The 21,277-nt window shown below is 40.7% G+C and overlaps 1 protein-coding gene across 5 annotated transcripts in view; it reads right to left on the bottom strand.

The window, feature by feature from the left end:
* Positions 1 to 21,277, bottom strand: part of AGBL1 (AGBL carboxypeptidase 1) — an 866,292-nt gene that overhangs the window by 402,195 nt on the left and 442,820 nt on the right. For all 5 annotated transcript variants that reach the window (XM_063089333.1, XM_063089334.1, XM_063089330.1 and 2 more), the window contains one exon: positions 16,419 to 16,548. In XM_063089333.1, coding sequence (XP_062945403.1) covers positions 16,419 to 16,548 — 130 coding nt within the window. The remainder of the gene's footprint in view (positions 1 to 16,418; positions 16,549 to 21,277) is intronic.

The raw sequence follows: 21,277 nt of genomic DNA, 5'->3' as shown, positions 1-21,277 counted from the left end.
AACCCGGCTACCCTACTGCCTATACCAGATTCCCCCAACACCCCTTTGCACAGCTGCGTAGAAAGCCTTCAAAATTTTATACCTTACCGCTCTTCCATCACTGAGGGACCCCTGTCTCATGCTGATCTCGCATGGTTCACGGATAGGTCCTCATTCAAGGAAGGAAACACTCATTATGCAGGTTATGCCATAGTCTCCCTTGATTCGGTTATAGAAGCCCAACCTTTACCCAAGGGTACTACCAACCAGCAGGCTGAACTTATCGCTGCCATGCGAGCCTGCGTTCTAGCTGAAGGAAAAACTCTTAACTTATACACTGACTCCAAATATGTCTTTCATATACTTCTCTCTCATGCCACCATATGGAAAGAACGCGGTCTGCTTAACACCAAGGGTAACACAATCACCAACTCAGCTTTATTCTCCACATTAATTGAGGCATCCCATTTACCTTATAAATTAGGAGTCATTCATTGCAGATCCCACCAGAGGGACGATTCCCCAATCACTCGTGGGAATTGTAAGGCTGACCTCACCGCACGCCCTGCGGCAATGCACCCACAGACACAAAACCAACTTCCCGTTTTTCCATACGGCTCCCAAGGTTCACAGACACCCTCTCAGCCTCAACCACCTAATGATGATAAGTCCTCTCTCTTTCGCCTGCTCCATGACCTGTTGCACTCTAGCCCCCAAGCTTTATCCCAGTTTTTACAAGCCTTCTTCTCAGTCACCCCATCTGACAAAGCCCTCTTACGAAAAATCTCCTCATGCACAATCTGCCAGCGTACCAATCCTAACACCCCTCTCAAACCTGGGCCATACCCCTCCCACCAGGCCAGAGGTCTCACACCCATGGCCGACTGGCAAGTCGATTTTACGCACATGCCTTCTGTCCGGCGCCTCAAATACCTCTTGGTGTTTGTTGATACCTTTTCAGGATGGGTAGAGGCATTCCCAACATCCAATAAAAAGGCCTCCACCGTAGCCCAGACTCTCCTTTCCTAAATCATCCCATGATTTGGAATGCCCACTTCCATTCAATCTGACAATGGCCCAGATAATACAAAAACTCTCCCAGTCACTCTCTCTCCCCTGGCACCTACATTGCCCTTACCGACCTCAGGCATCTGGAAAGGTAGAGAGAACCATACTAACTAAATTGTCTCTGGAATTACACCTTGATTGGGTCCATCTTCTACCTCTCGCTCTACTCAAGACCAGAGCTCTCCCAAAAAAGCCCTCCAATCTTTCCCCTTTTGAAGTCATGTATGGTAAGCCCCTTCTACCCCCAGGGATCACAGCAACTGAAGGACCCATACCACCCACCATGGCCTTACCCTTGCTCTCCCATCTTCACACTGAATTATGGAAGTACCAGGACTGGCTACTTCCAGATCCGTCACTTTCCAAAAATAACCTTTCACTCAGATTCTACACTTTCCCGGAACCCAAAACCCCCCTAACCCCTAAGTGGGAAGGCCCATGTCCTGTCATCCTTTGCACTCCGACCGCTGCTAAACTTGCCCTGCCAGGTAATCATGTTACTCCATGGATTCATATTTCCAGGCTGAAGCCTTACACTCAGGATCTGCCCTCAGCCACCGAAAACTCCAATAACAAGCTGCAAAAGAACTTAACACACCATTCTTTTAAGTGTATCCCTCATCCTACCGACCCTTTCAAACTCCGCCTATCCCAGACCTCAGCCTTACCCCCAATTCTGAAGACGTGAACCTTCTCCTTGGCCTTCTCCTGTTCTTTTCATTTCACCCAGGGAGCTTTCAGGCCCCTCTGCTAGCTCCCCAGGGTCACCCATTTACACCTGGCAACAGATCATTTCTGAAACACTCATCTTTCTCTCTCAATCCCGGAAATTGTTTTCTCTCATGCGACCGCTCCTGGCAGCCATCCCCTTAAACGCTTCCCTTCCTCAACCATTTATAACCACACTGTCGCCCCACCAGGCTCTTTCTTCTGGTGCAATGGAACCCTCTCTACCTCCATCCTGCCTAAGCTTACTGTCCCATGCCTTCTCGTCACCATCGTCCCTCAACTCACTCTGTACACCAGTTCAGAACTGTTCCATCTTCTTCATTCCCCCTCAAGGCAAAAAAGGGCCACCTTCCTCCTGATCATGGTTGGTATTTCCCTAACAACATCAGCGGTCAGAGCCGGCCTGTCGGGAGGAGTCTTAGGACACAGTTTATGGGCGGTTGAAGACATACATGCTAAACTTGAAGGGGCTCTGACCTCCACTGCCGAATCTCTTTCCTCTCTACAGAGACAGATCACCTCTTTAGCTCAGGTCACCCTCCAAAACTGTAGAGCACTAGACCTCCTCACCACAGAAAAAGGAGGTACTTGCATCTTCCTTGGGGAAGAATGCTGTTATTACATCAATGAATCCGGTCTAGTAGAAACAAACATCATCAAACTCACCGACTTAGCTTCCAGCCTACGAACCACATCCAGTTCTAACCCCTTTTCTTCTTTTATCTTCAACCCTATCCTAACTTGGATTTGGCCCATTTTGGGACCTCTAATCATTATCCTCATAACCTGCCTTTTCTTGCCCTGCATCATTAGGTTTCTTCAAACCCAAGTGGGAAAAATCTCTAATCAGGCCTTTAACCAGCTTTTGCTTAGAAACTACCAGCTTCTAGGTACCGATGAACCCCCACCTCATCTCGTGAGTGCCTCAGCCGATGCTGAAGAGACACCACCTTACAGAGGAAATGCATTCCTACACGCCCTTGCCACCGACGCCTGGCTACTCCCTCCAGTCTCCAACTATGAACAATGGAACCGGTGCATATTCGACTTGTGGCTTCAAGGAACGTTTATGGACTTTTCCCCTTTTGAAATTACTTGTTTCTCCACCCTCCTTTGGGGTTTCATAATGGGTATTTATGTACCTTCCTCCCTTTGCCCTCCCTCACAATGCCCCAGTTCAGCAGGAAGTAGCTCGATGACTTCAACGTCCCCTTTCCTAAAACAAGAAAAAGGGAGGAATGTAAGAACCCAAATGCCCCAAGGGATCACACCCTGATCACATAAGTCCTTCTCGGCCACACCCCATCATGGTGCTGGTTGCCCTCTAAGTAGGGATTGTATTTTAAGCCAATCAGCCTTCCCTAGAAGCCCTATATATATGTGTGTGTGCTGCCTAATAAACGAGCTCTCTCCGGTGGATCGTCAACTGGTGTCGACTCGTCCTTTCACAGGGTAATTTTTTTATTCATGCTACAGATTAGCTGTGACTCTGCTCTGCATGTCTTCTTCATTCTAGAATTCAGGCTAAAAAAGAAGCCCTAATTTGGGATATGCTACACTTGTGGCAGAGGCGAAAGAAGGTCAAAGGTAGAATTATGCAATGGCTGTTAAAGCTTCTACCAAAACATGGCAAACATCATATCTGCTCACATTCCACTGTTAAAGAAAATCATATAACCAACCTTTTCATCAATGGAGTGGAGAAGTCTATTCCTTCTACAGAAAGGCTCTGCAAGTCATATGACAAAAAGCAGTGATGTGAAATCCTATTACAAGGAGAAATGTTGAGGAAAATAATAAAATCTAAAAAATGACGACAAATTCTTCCCAACCCTGGATACATGCCCCTTTGCAATGGGCTATACTCCACTTTTCATCAATAGGTGGAGTATATTTCTTTACCCTGTGAATCTGGATTTAGTCATGTGACATCTTTTGGCCAATAACAATGAGCAAATATGATGCAAGCTGAGGCTTGTAAAGCAGTTGTACAACGGGGTTTACTGTCTTGCTGTTCCTGGGAATCTGGCAACAACTGCCATGTGAATAAGCATAGGCTAGTCTGCTGGATGAGGAGACACTCTGCAAAGTCCTTCCTGTTGACCTAGCTGATATCAAGCCAACCACCAGACATGTGAATGAACCCATCATAGACCATCCAGCTTGGCCAACCTGGCTCAGACCAGAGAAACCACCTAATTTACCTGTATGATTCTCATTCAGAATCATTAGAAATGATGCATATTTTTCATTTAAGCCACTAAGTTTTGCTGTGGTTTGTTATACAAATAAATAAATAAATAACATACTGTCAGTATCTCTCCAGTATGTTTTCCTTAATAGATGTTTACTCTGCTTATTTTTCCTCAATCCTTCTTGGCCTTACGTGAAAGGGGCACTGGAGAATATGGTCCCCTTTGAGGCCAAGCATCTATCTTTTCTGACTCTTGAGGAAGAAGTTTAGAGGCCTAAAGATCAGTTTGGTCTCAAAAATGACAGTCCATTTGAAGCAAAGCACTGGAAACGCACTGGAAATGAGACATATGAAGGTCTAAGAAAACATTTTTCTTTGGTTCTTGATTTTAATTTCTCTGAAACATAACTGATGGACTAAAGCAACGTAGTACATGTTTATAGCACATGTAAAAGTAAATGTATCATAATAATAGCACAAAATATGGGAGAAATAAAATGGTAATGTACTGTTATAATGTCTTGTAGTATACATGAAGCAGTATATTATCTCAAGGTAGACTGATTATTTAAGGATGGAAATTGTAAACAATTGGGTAAACACTAATAAAAAAAATTTAAGGGTCATAAATAATAATACAATTGTGAAGATAAATTAGAATTATAAAAGTGTTCAATTAATGGAAGAGAAATCAGAAAAGATAAAAATACTAAGAACATATGAAACAAACAGAAAACATCTAGCAAGATGGCAGATTTCAATCCAAATATATCAACAATGTCTTTCAATGTGAATGGTAAACTCACACTAATTAAAAGGTAGAGAGTGTCAGATTGGATAAATAAGCAAGATCAAGTATACTCTATGAGAAATTTATTTTAAATAGGTTTTTTAAATAGAAATTTATTTTATTTAGGTTAAAAGTAAAAGGATGTGAAAAGATATACTGCAAACACTACATGAAGAAAGTAGGAGTAGCTATATTAATTGTCAGATAAAGTTGATATCAGAACAAGAAGTATTATCTGGGGTAAAGAAGAATGTGAAAGTTGATGTGTCCATCTTGCCTCTGGTGGTTAAGTGCTACCACTTAGCCTCTGCTGCTCTGAGATTCCATAATCTCTATCAAAATCAAAGACCCTACCTCAATGGTAGCATCCCCTACAGACCTGGCCTTCAAGGGAGAGCAACTACAGAACTTTTCCAAGATGAAGATGCTCCTCTTGCTAATGCATTACTGCTTGATGGAGGGAGTGCCTTCTGAGCCCTCTCATAAATTGCAGGTGGGTGTGCAAGTCTCACAAGACAAATCTAGTACATATTTTATTTCCCTAAGATGTTGCATACTCTATACCAGCAAACCTCTGGCATCTCAACCTTATTAAATGTAAGCTACCATTGAACACAAACTTTAGTCAACTAATCAGTTAAGCTATTAGATCCACCCCCGGCTGCTCAAACTAACAAATTAAATCCAGAATCTCTGGATTATAAACTCTTATCAATGAAGTCAGCCAATTCTAGTGCTATGTTCTGCCTTTATTAGTAACTCATTCTTAGAATTCATTCTTCCACACGTTGTTCAGGGTTCTGATGATATATATTATCAAAGTCTTGCAATTCATTTGGTGTTTAAGCCATTTCCTCAGAGGTCATAGTGTGTGCTTATCTCCCAGAATTATGCTGATATTTTATTCGAGTTATGAGATCAGAAGGTAACATGGGGTAGTTGTGGTGGATCTTGAAAATAAGCATTCTCTTTCAAAGTCCCAGGTGAGGTTATCACAGGATTTTCCAACAAAGGAAAACTAGTCTTCTCAGTTACTATATGAAGACTCACTGATATATGAGCTTGAAGGATTTTCTAGTCTAGACTTTCAAGCAATGGATCTCAAATATTAATAAACATCAGAATAACCTGGAGGGCTTGCTAAAGCAGATTGCTGAGACATGCCCCAGCAATTCTGCGATTTAAGTAAGTCTAGGTTAGGCCCAAGAATTTGCATTTCTAACAAGTTCCCAGGTGATACTGATACCCTTGGTCCCAGGTCCATATTTTGAAAACCTCTAGTCTACAGGAACCGATAATATGATTGTTTGAGGTTTAATCCTCAACCACCATGAATTTTCTACCAGCCTTTATCTCTTACACCTCAGTTTCTCTCTGTGAATAAACATCCACCTTTCTTATGAAAAGTGTGCAAACAAATTAAGACCGTGTCTTAGCAACAGATTTCTCAGTAAAACAGAAACTCTGCCTACTTGGTGACAGGTGCTTCTTAAGTGCTAAATTCATCTGGAGAAAAGAGCTTCACCCCCGCCCCCACCCCCATCCCCACCCCCACCCCCCAATTCTTGCAGACTCTAAAAGCTGAGGTAAATGACAAATAATATACCTATTCACCTGCAGGAATGAGCACTGCTAAGGCCTGGTAGTTTTAGTGGCTTCTGAAGATTTAGAATAAAGGAGATGGAGACATTGTTCTGCCTGTAGCTCAAATGACACTCCTAAAAATAAATGCCTGGTAATTAAAAGAAACATGTGTTCATCCAAATTGCAGGGGACAATTACAAGACAAATTATTGAGTTATTTCAGTTGAGAAAGTTTTTCTTTCCTACTGAAAGATTTAATACTTATACTTCCTTTCAGTAAGATTTTGTACCAGGTAAGTACGAAGTGTGCCCAAGAGGGCACTTTAATGTCCACACTAATCCATAGTCCTACACTGCTTGTTTATCAATTGATCCAACACATACTTATTAGATGCCTATTGTGTGGCAAGAAAAATTAAAATTTTAATACAACACAGTGTTACTACCCATAACAACATCAATAATGTCAACAATAGTTAATTTACCAAAGACTTAACAATGCTCCAGACACTGTACTAAAAGCTTAATATAGATTATCTCATTATCAAGTAGGTACTATTATTATCCCCATTTTGCAGCTGAGAACACTGAATTTCAAATAAAATAAGTAACTTTCCCAAGTTTGCACTGCTATTAAGTATGAAAGTAAATTTTTGAACTCCAATTTGCCCTAATCCAGAAGCAATGTTTTGAAACACTTTTCATTTCTATCTTGCTTCTTCTGGGAGCTGTTTTGTTGAGGTTACCCCAAAGGCCAACAAGTCGTTGTATTACACAGAGAGGAGAGCTGGGGTAGAGATAAGTACAAGTTGCCCCAGGAACTCAAATGTTGCACAACTGTAGGGGAGTAGCATTCACATTTCACTCCAAATGAATGGTACCCCTAAAGGCTTTCAGTGTGGTGCCCCTGGGATTCCCAATGGAAGTTATACCTAAGATGAATTGTACTGAGTTGGAGCTATTTAAGCAAATAGAAAATGGGAGAGAAGGAGCTATGGATTTGAAAAATTGCAATAATTCAGAATAAAAACATGGAGCGAAAGGAGAATGGATCTTAGGTGTACACAGAAGTGGGCAGTGAGCAGATCATTGAGGCAGTTGTATATCATTTTAGGATGTTTGGACATTTTTCTGAAGGTGGTGAAGCAGCATTTAAAGTATTTGAGCAAGGAGGAGCAACATGATCATATCCTTAGAACAGGAGTGTTAAAATTGGAGAAAATGAGACTAAACTAGAGAGATGAGAAAGGCCTACCAAAAGGCAGATATAAGTATGTAGAGAAAAGAAGTTTTGTGAGTGCAATTAAGTAAAATCTATAGGAGTTAGACTCTAAATGGATTTAGAGACTCAGAGAAAAAGATTAAGAACAATATGTGGATTTCTGGATTAAGTGAATAAGCAATGATTGTGCTTTTCCCCAAGGCAAGAAACATAGGAAGAGGTGCGGATTTGAAGGTTTTGTGTAGTTTTATTTAGTTTTGCTTGAGCTGGAGTGCTTAGTTTTGAACTTTTGGCCCTTGGCTAAACTAATTCCCCTCTCTGTGTCTCAGTTTCTTCATCAGCAAAGTATATGGTGTGGACTGGATTGTGATTTTGAAATCAAGCTCTTACACATCTCCCTAAGAGCTTTTCCAAGGAATTCTTGTCTGAGCTAAATTGCAAGGTTAATTTAATGCATGCAAACATGAGTTCCATCATTTCTTGCTCAGCAGAGGCTGATCAGGGCCACATTGCTATGCTCCTCCTCCCATGCCTTCTCCATCCTGTCCCGCTCTCTCCCTTCATCCCATTCTGGTTCCTTTTCAAGTTAATTGGGCCCCTTGTTCAAGAGGTCAACTCCCTTCTCAACCACATCTCCCTCCTTTAGCAGTTCCCCTGCTCCCCACGGCTCACCTATCCCTGATTGTGTTTACTGCTCTGCTTTGCCAGCTTTAAGCTGCTGTGTTTTCCATTCCTGACATCTGGGTCTCATTCCTGCTTCCTAGCAGCGAGACCTCTGCATTATTTATATCATGGCCACAGGAAAATGAAGACGAGGCTGGAGCCGGTAGGAGGCAAATTCTGGAGAATGTGATGGAAGCTCCAAACAGCAATGCTTCCAATTAAATCAACCGAGGCTCACAAAAGCCCTGGAGATTCCAACTTGAGCACAATGTTTTGCAGACAGCATTCATCCCAAGTTCCTGAGTGAAGGTAACATCTCTTTGAGGGAAATGATATTGGTTACATGTTCAACTGCCTTCCAAGAGCCCAGTTTACAAGACTGCATTTCCCAGTCCTTTTCTTGATAGCCATTCTCTCTCCATAGTAAGTGTTTCATCTTAGTTAACAGCAGCATCCAGTCATGGCTGAGGTTAACCACAGATCGTATGTGCAGAATTTATTACTATAACTACCTGTAAAGGGATTTTACATTCTGTTTCCTTTCCTAAAGTGAGAGACTTTCACTTAAATTAGGCCGTTGTGGGTTAAAGTTCCAACATGGCTTTAGAAAGCAGCCTTTACTTACAGATCAGTCTTGGCTTCTTACAATGGCTAATTTGGAATGAAAAATTTCCCATTAAACTCAGCAGAATGCACCAATAACTGTTTATGAGACTGGCCACAGTGGGACCCTTTATTATACATTGTAAAATGCTGGAGGAGGTTTTTCACCATCCCAGCGTTCTGTATTATAATGTCCTTCTTTCTAAGATATTTCAATTACATTGAAAGAGCCCATGCAAGTTAACACAAAACGTTCAGTTTAATATGTGGCTTTGTTTTGTATCTAACATCCTTCTGATAAGTAATAATTCCAATGCCTGCTATTTATTTGAATTTCTGATATGTGCCAGTCACCATGCTAACATATTATACACATCTATAATCAGTATAAAAGGAGAATATTATCCAAGTTTTACAGGTAAGGTTCAACTTCTACGAAGGCTAAAGGAGAGTAAGCAACTTGCCATGGCTACCCATAAAAAGTGTTGTGTTATATCTCAAACTCTGATCAGTCTGGTTCCAGAAGTTTTCCAAAACAAAACATTTAAGCATATTTGATCCACCACTGATGAAGGGCAATATAACAAGACTGTGAATTAGCAAAATTAAGAGTGAATTGGGTTTACCCTGAGGTCTTGCTTTAGCCGTTTTCTACTCCTCATCTCTGGGCACCCATCCCTGCATGAGCAGGAAGCTTAACACCCTGAGAGGGCATTTGCTCAATGAGTTCCTGGAAGGTTCCTTGGAAGTTGAGACTGTTCCCTTTTCCCAGTTTTAGACATTGAAGGGGGAGAAGCAGCAGCCTGGATGCCATCTTTAGACACAGTCCCTGCAACCCATCAGCCTAAGCAAGATCTTTTCTGTCGCACTCAGTTGCAGGTGCTGAAACCCTCAAGGCAGAAGCATTAATCTATCCATTTTGGGTGCCAAATCCAATCAGGGCAGATAGGTTATTAGGATCTCTGTCTTTTCCAGAAGGTGAGGTCTAGACTAGTCTTTTTTACCTATAACAGTTTTCCAAGTTGTCTAGGTAAACCCTTGGGGGTTGTGGGGAAGAGGAGGTGAATACAGACCAACTGTTCTGCCTATTCACTCCATGTAGGAAGGCTTGCCTCAGTTTTCTAATTTGCACTCTTATCTTTGAGTACGGTTGGTTGCCTTGGACCCCAAGGCTGGACTGTGCTTTGCTCAGAGCAACTCCCACTTTCTAGGACTAGAACTTTGAGACATGTGTCCAATGCCATTGGTCATGATTACTGCTACCTTGCTCTACTTGCCAGATCAGCCCCCGTAGGTATACAAAGAACCCCTCTGTGTCTTCATCTGAAGCCTCTATCTTGATCTCTGGCCCTCCCTTACAGATAGCCTGATAGCAAAATGAGTTCATCTGGCCCTGTCCCCACATGTTTCTTGCCTCCTCTCCCCACCCACCCAGCCCTTAACATTTCCACCAGCTCTGAGCAAAGTCACCTTCACAAAGGCTAAAGGGAAACATTGATCCGAGCAACTACCCTCTTACTTTCCATTCCACCCCACCTCCTCACCTCACTCCATTTAACAAAACATGAAAAATAGGGAATCTGTCAGATGTCTTTGAAAAATCTGACTGGCCCTCCCTGTGGCATATGGAGGACTCCAGATTTATACCCCCTGTGGTACACAGAAGATACACTGACGATACTAGGGGAGAAAAAGAAAAGTGCTCTTTGCTTTCAACATAAGTTTATCCAAGAAATTTTAGCAATTCACTTAAATGTAGATTATTTGTGTCAGTAAAAATACACACAAAACATGGTTTCAGGTGTGTTAGAGAAGCATTGTCTTATCTTTATTCTGATAGCATGGGAATAATTTTAAATAAACGAATGGAATCAAAGTTAAATTTTTTTCACCCAGGACCTCCATGGGCATTCCGTGTGCCTCTCCCAACTATGGCAGCAAGGTTTTTTTTATTTTGTTTTGTTTTTCTCCTGCTGTATTCTGAAATGCAATAAGAGGAAAATCCTAGATTTAGTACCTTAGCGTGAGTCAATGAAAATAAGCAGAAATAACACTTGTTCTTCTTCCACTTCTAAGAAATAGAGTGGAGATAAATAAATAATGTGTTTGGAGTATCTTAAGTCCCTTGGAGACAGGGGTTGTAGAAAGGGACAGGCCATCTTTTTTTTCTCTCTCTTTCCTTTTGTGCCTCTTTTAGAAGAAGCTGATTAACTGAAAACATATGCCGGAGTGACAGAATGAGACCAGGAAAATCATTTAAGTAGCTAAAAGTTCTATTACATTGGGCCCCAGAGAAAGACAAAACCAAAATATACTCGTCCTGTCCCCTGGCAGAAGGCAGCCCAGTTTGTGTGAGTTGTAAATGGAAATCAATGAGCTCCTCAAAGAGCCCTGAAATCCCTTTACTAACATGCACTCACATAGCAAGAGTCAAAAGGATGGAATTGATGCCTCTCTAAACTCTGAAGCCCCAATTCAGCAGTACAAGGTGAGGCCAGCTGCAACATGGCAGCCCAGAAAAGCCTGTCCGCCCGGCTTCTCCAGAGCATGCTGCAGCCTGAGCATTTCTTCCCGACTGCCTCCGCAGCCAGGAACCTCCTGGCTCTGCGGGGAGCTCCACAAAGAGAAACCGATTCAGTGCCTCCTACTAGCTGACTGTAGAGCCTGTCTGCTTCTTTGGGCTTCTACGCTTACATGCTTTCTCTCTGGCTGGATCTTTCTGACTTCTAAACGGATCTTCTACAGCTTTTCTATTCTGTGCTAGCAAAGATGTGTTCCTTGACTTGACTTACTGCCTCTAGGCTGGTCGGGCATATTTGGGGCAGTCCCCTTTGTCTCCTACGTGCATTTAAAGCTCTGTGAATTTGCTTTGATTTGTTTATTTTTAATTTTTGCCTTATTTGGGTAAACATGTATCTGTAGTGAAAAGCACAGATCCTGAATATACAGTTCAATGAGTTTCGGTGTCATTGATTCTTCAATCATAATATAGAACATTTCCACTAACCTAGAAAGTTCCCTCCTGGCCCCCATTATTTAATCCCCTTCCCCAGAGGCAACCACTGTTCTAATTTCTGTCTTCATAAATTACTTTTAATTATCTTAAACTTTATATAAATAGAACCATAGAGTATGTAGTCTTTAGTGTCTAACTTCTTTCAACTGAGATTCATTCATGTTATTAAGTGTATCAGTAGTCCATTGTTGTTTTTTTGTTTTGTTTTGTTTTGCTTGAGTTTGGGTTTGGGTTACTGACTAATATTCTAATGCATAAATATACCAACATTTGCTATGTGTCTGGGCTTTTGTATTATGCCTCTCTAACATACAAGAGAGACAGAAAATCTGGGTACAAAACAATGGGAAAGGAGTTACAAGGTCTGTGTGATATGAGTTTTTGCCACCAGTTAAATGAAAAGCTTCCCTTATTTGCAGTCACTCCAAGTATAGAAAACTCATGGGATCTCCAATTTCGCAAAGCAAAAGACCAAGAGATCATAGGCCTGTAAGACCCTTTGAGGAAAGAATATTTCTCAGCCTTACTAGAATAAAACCCAAGGGAAACTCTTCCTCATCTTTCAAGTCCAGCTCAAATGGCACCTCCAGTCTCGCCTTCCCATAACCCTAAGAGAAAATGACTCAACCTCTTATTTGTGCTCCTATAATACCTCACACGACCCTTTGTTACAACTTTTACTATTTTGTTCTACACTGGTTTCTTTGCAGACCTGACTCCACTTTCTACCAAAGTAAACTGTGAGTTCCTCAGGAAAAAAGGACAATTCAAAAAAAATTAGCTTTGTATCCCTTGTTTCTAGCACAGCAATTACTTACACATGGTGTAAATAAATGGACAAATGGATAAGTGCTCAAATGGGTGGATGGATGGATGGACAGACAGATATATGAATTGATAGATGGGTGGGTGGATAGATGGAGGAATGGATGGATAGATAGATAGATAGATAGATAGATAGATAGATAGATAGATAGATGGATGGATGATTGATAGATACATACATACATACATACATAGATTAGACCGGTAGATGGATAGATGTACAGATGGATAGATGGATGGATGGATGAATAGACAGATTACATTAATTGACAGATGGGTGGATGGGTGGGTGGATAGGTGCATGAATGGAAAGAAAGAACAAAAGGAAGAGTGAAAGAAAGAAAGAGAGGGAGAGAAAGGAAGAAAGAAAGAAAGAAAGAAAGAAAGAAAGAAAGAAAGAAAGAAAGAAAGAAAGAAAGAAAGAAAGAAAGAAAGAAAGAAAGAAAGAAAAAGAAGGAAAGAAAGAAAAGAAAGAAAGAAAGAAAGAAAGAAAGAAAGAAAGAAAGAAAGAAAGAAAGAAGGAAAGAAAGAAAAGAAAGAAAGAAAGAAAAGAATTGTATGGGTGGATGGATAAATAGATTATATGAATTGACAGATGGGTGGGTAGATAGATGGATGAATGGATGTATAGGTGGGTAAATGGATAGATAAGTGGGTGGATGGGTGAATGAATGAGTGGATGGATGGGTGGATGGATGGATAGATGGGTAAATGGATGGATGGATGAAACAATATGTGACTATTGCCATATTGCCTATAAACTGAATTACTTGTCTGGTTTTTAGCAATTCCCAGCAGTATCAGGGTACTGCTTTCTCTCACTGCCCCACATCCTCACTGGTCCTGGGAGTTCATACTAATCCACCCACCAACAGGCAAATGTCTAAGTAACATCTAGATCAGGTGGAATTTCCTAGCCACCACAGAGTTGCTTCCCAGTGCTTCAGAAATCATTTTAATAAGATCCAGAGGTGGGGCAGAGTCAGTTAATCCCCAACCATATAGTCCAAGAATCAATCCTGTCACAGTGAAAATCTTCCTCGTACAGGACAGTCTTGAGTGCTGAATGTCAGTGCTTCTGCTGCCAGCAAGAGGCTGGTTAAATATAGCCTTGTAAGTAACTATAAGATGGTGTTGAGCCCGTTAGAGAGCTCTGTAACACCGTGAGTAGCATTTAGTACTCAGCTGTTTCTCACCCACCTCTCAGATGGTCCCAGCAGGAAACAAGTCTGTGGCTGTCATGTTTATAGCTAATTAATGTTTATTTATATTTTTAAACAAGCCTTTCACCTGTCACGCTTTAAAATAAATGCTCTGCTCTTCAATTAGAGGTTGTCAGAGCAAAGAGGAAACTTGTTTTGTTGTGGGTTGAATGTGTATGTGTTTAAATGTGTATCAGATAGGGAGTTCTTTCCTTCTAAGTCACTCTCATCTTGGAGGCTAAAGCTTTTCCAGGGTGTCAGAGAGACACCCTTTTTCCAGGTTTTGACCACAAGAGTGGTGCCCTGCTGTGCAGGCCAGAGCTTGCTTCCAGAGGGTGCACAGTAGGAATTATAGGGCCTTTTAGGATGTGGGAAGGGGGATCAGCATTAAAATATTGTACATTTTAACCAGTGTAGAACCAAACTTCTCAAGAGGAAAAGAAAAAGAGCTTTGCTCTCTGCAATAAAGGATTGACTCAGCAAGTCTGGTGTGTTCAAATCCTGCACGTTCTAAAGAAAGGTCTGGCCCTTAACCGGCTCCTGGGAGATAAACTTTATACCCTTGGCATATTCTGCTGGATAAGAGTGTCTTTTTTTACCTGGGGACTTAGGTCATGCCAAATGGTTGATACTAATAACGTGATTTATGGTGGGGCTCCTGGTCCATAAGATATCAATTTGACCTCTATCGAGGCTGGGGACTGAGTAAGATCAGCCATGTGGGGAACTCCATGGCTACATAACTGACCACCAATGAAAGCTCTAGAACTCAAGGCTCAGGTGAGCTTCCCTGGTTGGCAATACACATTGCTGCTGGAGTATTAAGCACTATCCTTATAACTTCACTGGAAGAGGACCCCTGGAAACCTGTACCTTGTCTCTCCTGGACTCTCTCATATATACCTTTTACCTTTGCTGATTTTAATCAGTAACCTTTCACTATAATAAACTGTAATGGTGAGTATGACAGTTATTCTGAGTTCTGTGAGTCCTTCTAGGGAATCATTGAACCTAAGAAGTCTTAGGGACCCCAAACACACTCTCTCGAAGAGTAAGTAATAAAGAGAGGTGGAGTTGCAGGATGGAAAAACACATTAGAACTGATCACAACGCTGCCATACACTTCAAGATGACCTTGTGAAAATCTTTTTACCTTTTAATCTCTTTCGAGATTTAAATGAGATTCTATGTTATACATTCATCCATTTTTTAAATTAATATTCATTGAATAGCCACTGTTTGGGTCATACAGTAGATATTCAAAAAGGGATTCATGGTAGAGATTATTTTATCTGGTCAACCTGTGAGCTTCTCCACTCTATTTTAAGTTTGTTAGGTAAGGTAAGGACTCTAAATTTGAACATATTCCCCTTCACACTTTTGCAGACAGGTATTCACAGTTTGTACTCAAGAAATGAGCATTTTTATATAGTTTTTTTGGCTATTTCCTCTTCCTTATCTTGAGCCCAGACCTCTGGATTCAAACAGTCTATTTTTCATCAATTGTATAGTACTAGAAGCTTGGAAGAAAATCCTAGATATAAAAGTACTTAGAACAGTGCCAGAATGATCTTTGGAATTTAATAGGTATTAGTTGAACATAAATATGAACACCTAAAGGATTTACCCAAACACTATTTGATAGGTATATATATTTTCTCTCTTGTCCAACACCTGAAAAACCAGAAAAATAAAGACACAGGAAATAGAATTAAATACAATTTCTTGCCAGGTTTTCATTAATAAGTATTGAATCAATGGCTTGCCCATGTTGTGGAATAAATTGTGTCCCCCAAAAAGAAATGTTGAAGCTCTAATCTTTGTTACCTGTGAATGTATCCTTATTTGAAAATAGGGTCTTTACAGATGTAATAAAGCTAAGATGAGGGCCGGCCCCGTGGCACACTCGGGAGAGTGCAGCGCTTGGGAGCGCACCGGCGCTCCCACCGCGGGTTCGGATCCTACATAGGAATGGCCGGTACACTCACTGGCTGAGCATGGTGCGGGCGACACCAAGCCAAGGGTTGCAATCCCCTTACCGGTCACAAAGAGACAAAAAAAAAAAAAAGCTAAGATGAGACCATACTGAATTACGGTGGGCCCTAATCCAGTGACTGATGTTCTTATGAGAAGAGGGAAATATGGACACAGGCACGCACAGAGGGAAGATAGCCTTGTGAAGACTGAGGCAGAGACTGGAGCTATGCTGCTACAAACTGGCAAATGCTAAGGACTGCTGCTAATCACCAGAAGCTGGAGAAAGCAAGGAAGGATTCTTTCCTAAGGCCATCAGAGTGAGCACACCACTGCTAACATCTCGATTTCAGACTCTACCCTCCAGAAATGTGAGATAAGTGCCTATTGTTTTAAGCCACCCAGTTTGTGGTAGTTTGTTATGGCAGCCCTAGGAAACGAATACATAACTCCATTAGAGCTTGTCACACATAGGCCTCTGGCCTTTGTCTAGTTTTCTTGCCTGCCAGACAATATCTGCCTCCTGGGGGGTAGAAAAAGGAGTCTGGAGGCAGAAGGAAATGACTCACCACGGGACTTCGGCCAATGCTTCTCAGGTAGTAGAGAAGTCCCTTGGTGTGGTAAATCGTTGGCTGGAGATGAGCCTTGGGAGAGATCCACTGTCTGTTCAGATCCTCCCCTCTCAGCGAGCATCTGTGACTGCAGGAGAAAATAATAAGCAAATAAATACACAGAAGAAAATGACTTCAGAAAATAAAGCTCAACAAGACAAACAATTAAACTAATGAATCCAACTTCCTTCTGACTTCTGCCCAATTGGCATCCATTCCAGATGTACAGAAAGCTTCAGATCTGTCCTTTAAACTCCCAAAGTGTTGTGATTATTCATAGCCCCCAAAAGAACTAGAAACCATATTTATCATAATAGTGGGTTTTCAGAGTTTTAAGATGAAGTTTGGGAAATGCAGTCCTCCACTATACAGTATACATCAATAGAGAACAATTCAATAAATTTCTCTACCTCTGGGTCCTTCAATACTAAAAATAATTAAGTTGAGCTCAATCTACATGCAGGGTGTGTTTCATGTAATATTTTCAACTGGCCCAATAACTCTGCAAGGTGAATATTATTGCAACCCAGTGAAGAGGCTGAGGCCTAAAATGATTAAATAAATTGCTTGAGATCACATAACCAAGAGCTAGGATTTCTACCCTGGTCTGTTTGCCACTAACCCTTATGTTCTTTCCTCTGTCTTACTGCTTCCCTCCTTAGATGACATAGAAAGCTTAACATCTACCCAAAGAACCAGAGTACCTTTTTCAAAGATACCATTATTGTACATCAGAACTAGAGTGAGCTCAAAAGCATACATCCCCTCATTTTGGAATGGAGACATTCACTTTGGAAAGTACCACGTTACTTCACAAAGGTGGCCCAGCTGGTTAGTAATAGCACTTATTGTAATTCGGAGGAAGGAAACTGAGATGCTAAGTTGTCAGTTAGAGTCATCCTAAAAGCCCAGGACCACCAGAAATTACCAATCTCAGCCAATGCACAGGAGAGGTTCCCAGCAGTTCTGCTAAAATGTTATTTATTCAATAGGGTTAATAAGTAGGGTGCCACAAATTGAGGGAATTAGTACAGTATCTCCATCACCTACTCTGCCTGCACCCCAACCCTCCAGCTCTCCACTCTTATCCTTCCAAACTCCTGGGCAATGGAATTGCTCACAGTTCCCTCTGAGCAATTGTGTCTTCTGTCCCTTTGCTGAGGCTCCCCCATCACCATCCATTTCCATCTGTTCAACTTTCAGGGGATCAGCCCTACAGGGAAACTTCCCTTGATATCTCAGGCCATTGTATTATGTTCCGACTTGTTAAAATAGCATCCTCACATCCTTTTAATCAAGAGTCCTTATAAAACCATTTTGGATGAGTTTTTATTTTTACTTTTCTTGCCTTCTTCATCAGACTGGGGGCAAGAACAGTCTCTTGGTTACCATCAAAACCCTAATATAGTAACTGTGTCAGAGTTGGTATTGAATAAATAATTTGGAATGAATAAATGCACTCACATTTAAATGTAGAATTGGCTATATTTTCTGTTTTTAAAAAAAAACACTATTTTCAATAAATCTTAGGGGTAGGAGGAAGAAGTTTCAGCCTCCTCCTTTTATCACTTCCTCATCTCCATGTTTCTGAAATTATCTTTCAATATTAGCTTCTTGCTGCTTGTCAGCCCCCTCCTGCAGCTCACTGGAAACCAAAAATCTTTAGACTATTCATTTGTCCTGATTTTACCATTAAAATATTTTGACTTCAGAAATGGTAGGTTTTGTGCACCTTTCTCTCTGGCTTTTTTGTTCTTTCCTGCATTTTTTCCCCCCTTTCTCTTTTTAATAGCAATAACATCTAGAAATAGGGTTTATTTGTTCTGCCTGGCAACCGAGGATGAAGGTAAAATACAAAGCAGGTCTTTAATGCCGATAGCTATGGAAAGGAGAAGACGTCCCAGACTTGTTCCTGAGCACATTTGCTGTGTTTAAACGAATTTCTTTTCTCAAATCAAGGTATTTGCAGGCACAACATCCCAGAGCCTCAGGATTCTCTTTAACTGCTCTCTGATTCTCCTTGCCTTGACCTGGATTCTCATCAACACTGGGGATTTGTTTTTTTCTTTGTAACATTGACTGTGATGAAATCAGTTGAGGCCCTCTAAAAGCATTTCTCTTTCTTTAAATAAAATTGCAAGCATTATATGTGTCCAGCAGCCAGCAATTTCATGTCAACTATCTTTACATATTCTTTCCCTATGCTCCATGGAGACCAAGTTCAGGGGCAATATCTATATGGAGAAGGCTCATAGGTTACTGCACAGCAGAAATACAATTCTAGATTACAATTTTTAAAAATAGAAAAAATAAAGTTTTCTGCTGCAACCAGAAGTAGTCTGAGTTTTGTTTAAAAAATCCTAGCTTCAACTCCCAGCTCTGTCACCAGGTATGAGATTCAGGGCCTCTTTGAGAAGCAATATTCTCATTTGTGAAAAAAAATAATAGATATGCCTAAGCTACCTCCCAGGATTATTTTGAGGAACAAATGAAATAGTACCTATTTTAGATATCACCATAGAGAAATATCCAAATAACTCTATCTCTGCCTGTGTCTAGATCCATGACTGTATCCACATCTACATCCACCTCTTCATCTACATCTCAGGGATGCACAGCACAACTTTTACTATGCACATTAGTTCTTTACTTCATCCTGACTTTTCTCCTTATGAAGAATAATCAGGTAGCTATATGCAGGCTGATTGGAAGGGAGAATAATCTTAGCTAGGGATCCCAGATAAGAGATTATGGTCAATTTTAAGTACCAGCTGATCTAAGCATGCTTAAGAGTGGAGGCAGTAGGACTGAGAAGAAAAGTATGTATCTAAGAAAAAATTAAAAGGAATAGCCAATGGAAATTGCTGATTGGAATTGGGCTGTTAAACAGTGCAAAGAGGAGTATGGCATCAAAGATCATCTAAGTACATATATTTGGAGAGAAATTGAGCCAATGAGAGACACATAGAAGCTACGGAAGCTATTAGTTTGCGGTAAATTTTGTTTTTTTTTTTTTTGTTGTTTGTTTTGCAGGATGGAAGCAATGAATGATTCCATTGGTATACAGAGTTTGTGTGGACTTGAGAAGACCTTATGCTTGTATTTGTTTTCAGTGCTCTATATGTGGCTGTGATTTTGAGAATATCTGTGTGTTGCCCATGGCTTTGGCAGTTTCTACATCTATGCAATTGCAGATTATTACAATATGTACTTTACCTCACTTGAGTGCTTTTCCTTTCAAAGCAAATCCATTTGCTTCCAATCTCCAAATCCATTTGGCATTTTGTGTTAATAATATCAGAGATTCATGCAGTCAGAGGAACTGCTGCTGTTCCTCCCAGGGATTTGTTTTAAGCATTTGAAGATGAAATGCACCCCATCTTATTATCTACTGTAGCATTCCTGAAATGACAGCTGCTCTTTCTATGTGGAGAGAATTAGCAGATGGACAGCTATGACTAGCTGGCAGTAAATTCAGCGCCTGTAATTTCTGAAAAGGGGTCATCTCTCAAATAGAGTTTGAAGTCCTGCTTTGCTTATAAGAAGAATAAAAGTGTGATCGTTGCTATTTTTCCTCACTGAGAATTGCAAACAATTCTCAAAAAGGGAAAACAAAATCCACTTCCTTTTGGTTTTCACAGGTAAAGTAATTTGATTTGGCTACTCCTCATTTTTTTAAAGCTTCAGCTTAAATACAGTCTAGTTTAAGACAAAGCTTATATGCACAAAGGGTGCTAGATATACAGTGCCAAATATCCAGTTTGTTCAGGAATGTTGCAGTTTTAGCCTTGAAGTCTTTGCATTCCAGGAAGCTTTTCAGCAAATGCAAACCAGATATTTGATCACCCTGAATAGATCCCTAATTCTAGGAGGTGTGGCAAAGCTAGGATCCCTGACCGGAAGAGGGCCTAATTGTTTCACTCTAACTTTTAATATTCTTAGGTTTTTTTTTATTTCTTTTAAATTATTTTTTATTGGTTATGAATATTCATGAGATACAAAGCTGATTGTCACCCCTCATGCCCAGGATGTGAGGGTCAGATTCATACTGACAGCAAACCCATTACCACAAATTGCATTCATACCCCGTGTCCTTCACCCAATTATCCCCAACCTCTCTCTTCCTCCCCTTTTCCCCCTCATTCCACTTTGTAGCCCAAGGAATGTTCTCTTCCTCTGCAAGTCCAATGCACTCTCTGCACAAGTTCAGAAACCTTCACTCCCTATTTCACATACACACTGTCTGCCTGCTCTTTTTAGGCATTTGTAGCCTATGTGTAGGAAGTCTCCAACTTTCAAAACTGAAGTTTTTGTTGGGACATATCTTTTCCCTTAAAAAAGAAAAGAAAAGAAAAAGCCTCTGATATCTATAAAATATAATCATTTTATGACCAAAAAATAGCACCTCAGCTGAGATTGTCAAAGAGTGAATCAATACCACCAGTCATAACTAAGAGGTTACTGAATAGAAACCCCCAACTGCATGATATACTGAGTAAAGGATAACCTTAAAGGCCAGACAGCTGAAAGGGAAATGATGTAACTAAAAATCATTCTTTTATTATTAATTATGAATCTTATTTATCTACTAAGAACAGAGATCACCCAGAGACTGAGGAACAGTAATAAAACCAAGAGATCCTTGGTTTTAACAAGCAGACCCTGGTTTTAACAAGCAGACCCTGAACTATCAGGACCACTAAAGCAAAGAAAGGACCACAAGTAAGAAATTAAAATGGAAAACTGAGTGACTTCTTTAAAACAAAGGCAATTTATAAAGATACAGTGCCCATAACACTGAATGAATGGTGCCAGGC

Source organism: Cynocephalus volans, chromosome 3, assembly GCF_027409185.1.
Source record: "Cynocephalus volans isolate mCynVol1 chromosome 3, mCynVol1.pri, whole genome shotgun sequence".
Lineage (NCBI taxonomy): Eukaryota > Metazoa > Chordata > Mammalia > Dermoptera > Cynocephalidae > Cynocephalus > Cynocephalus volans.
This window is presented reverse-complemented; position numbering and strand designations above follow the sequence as displayed.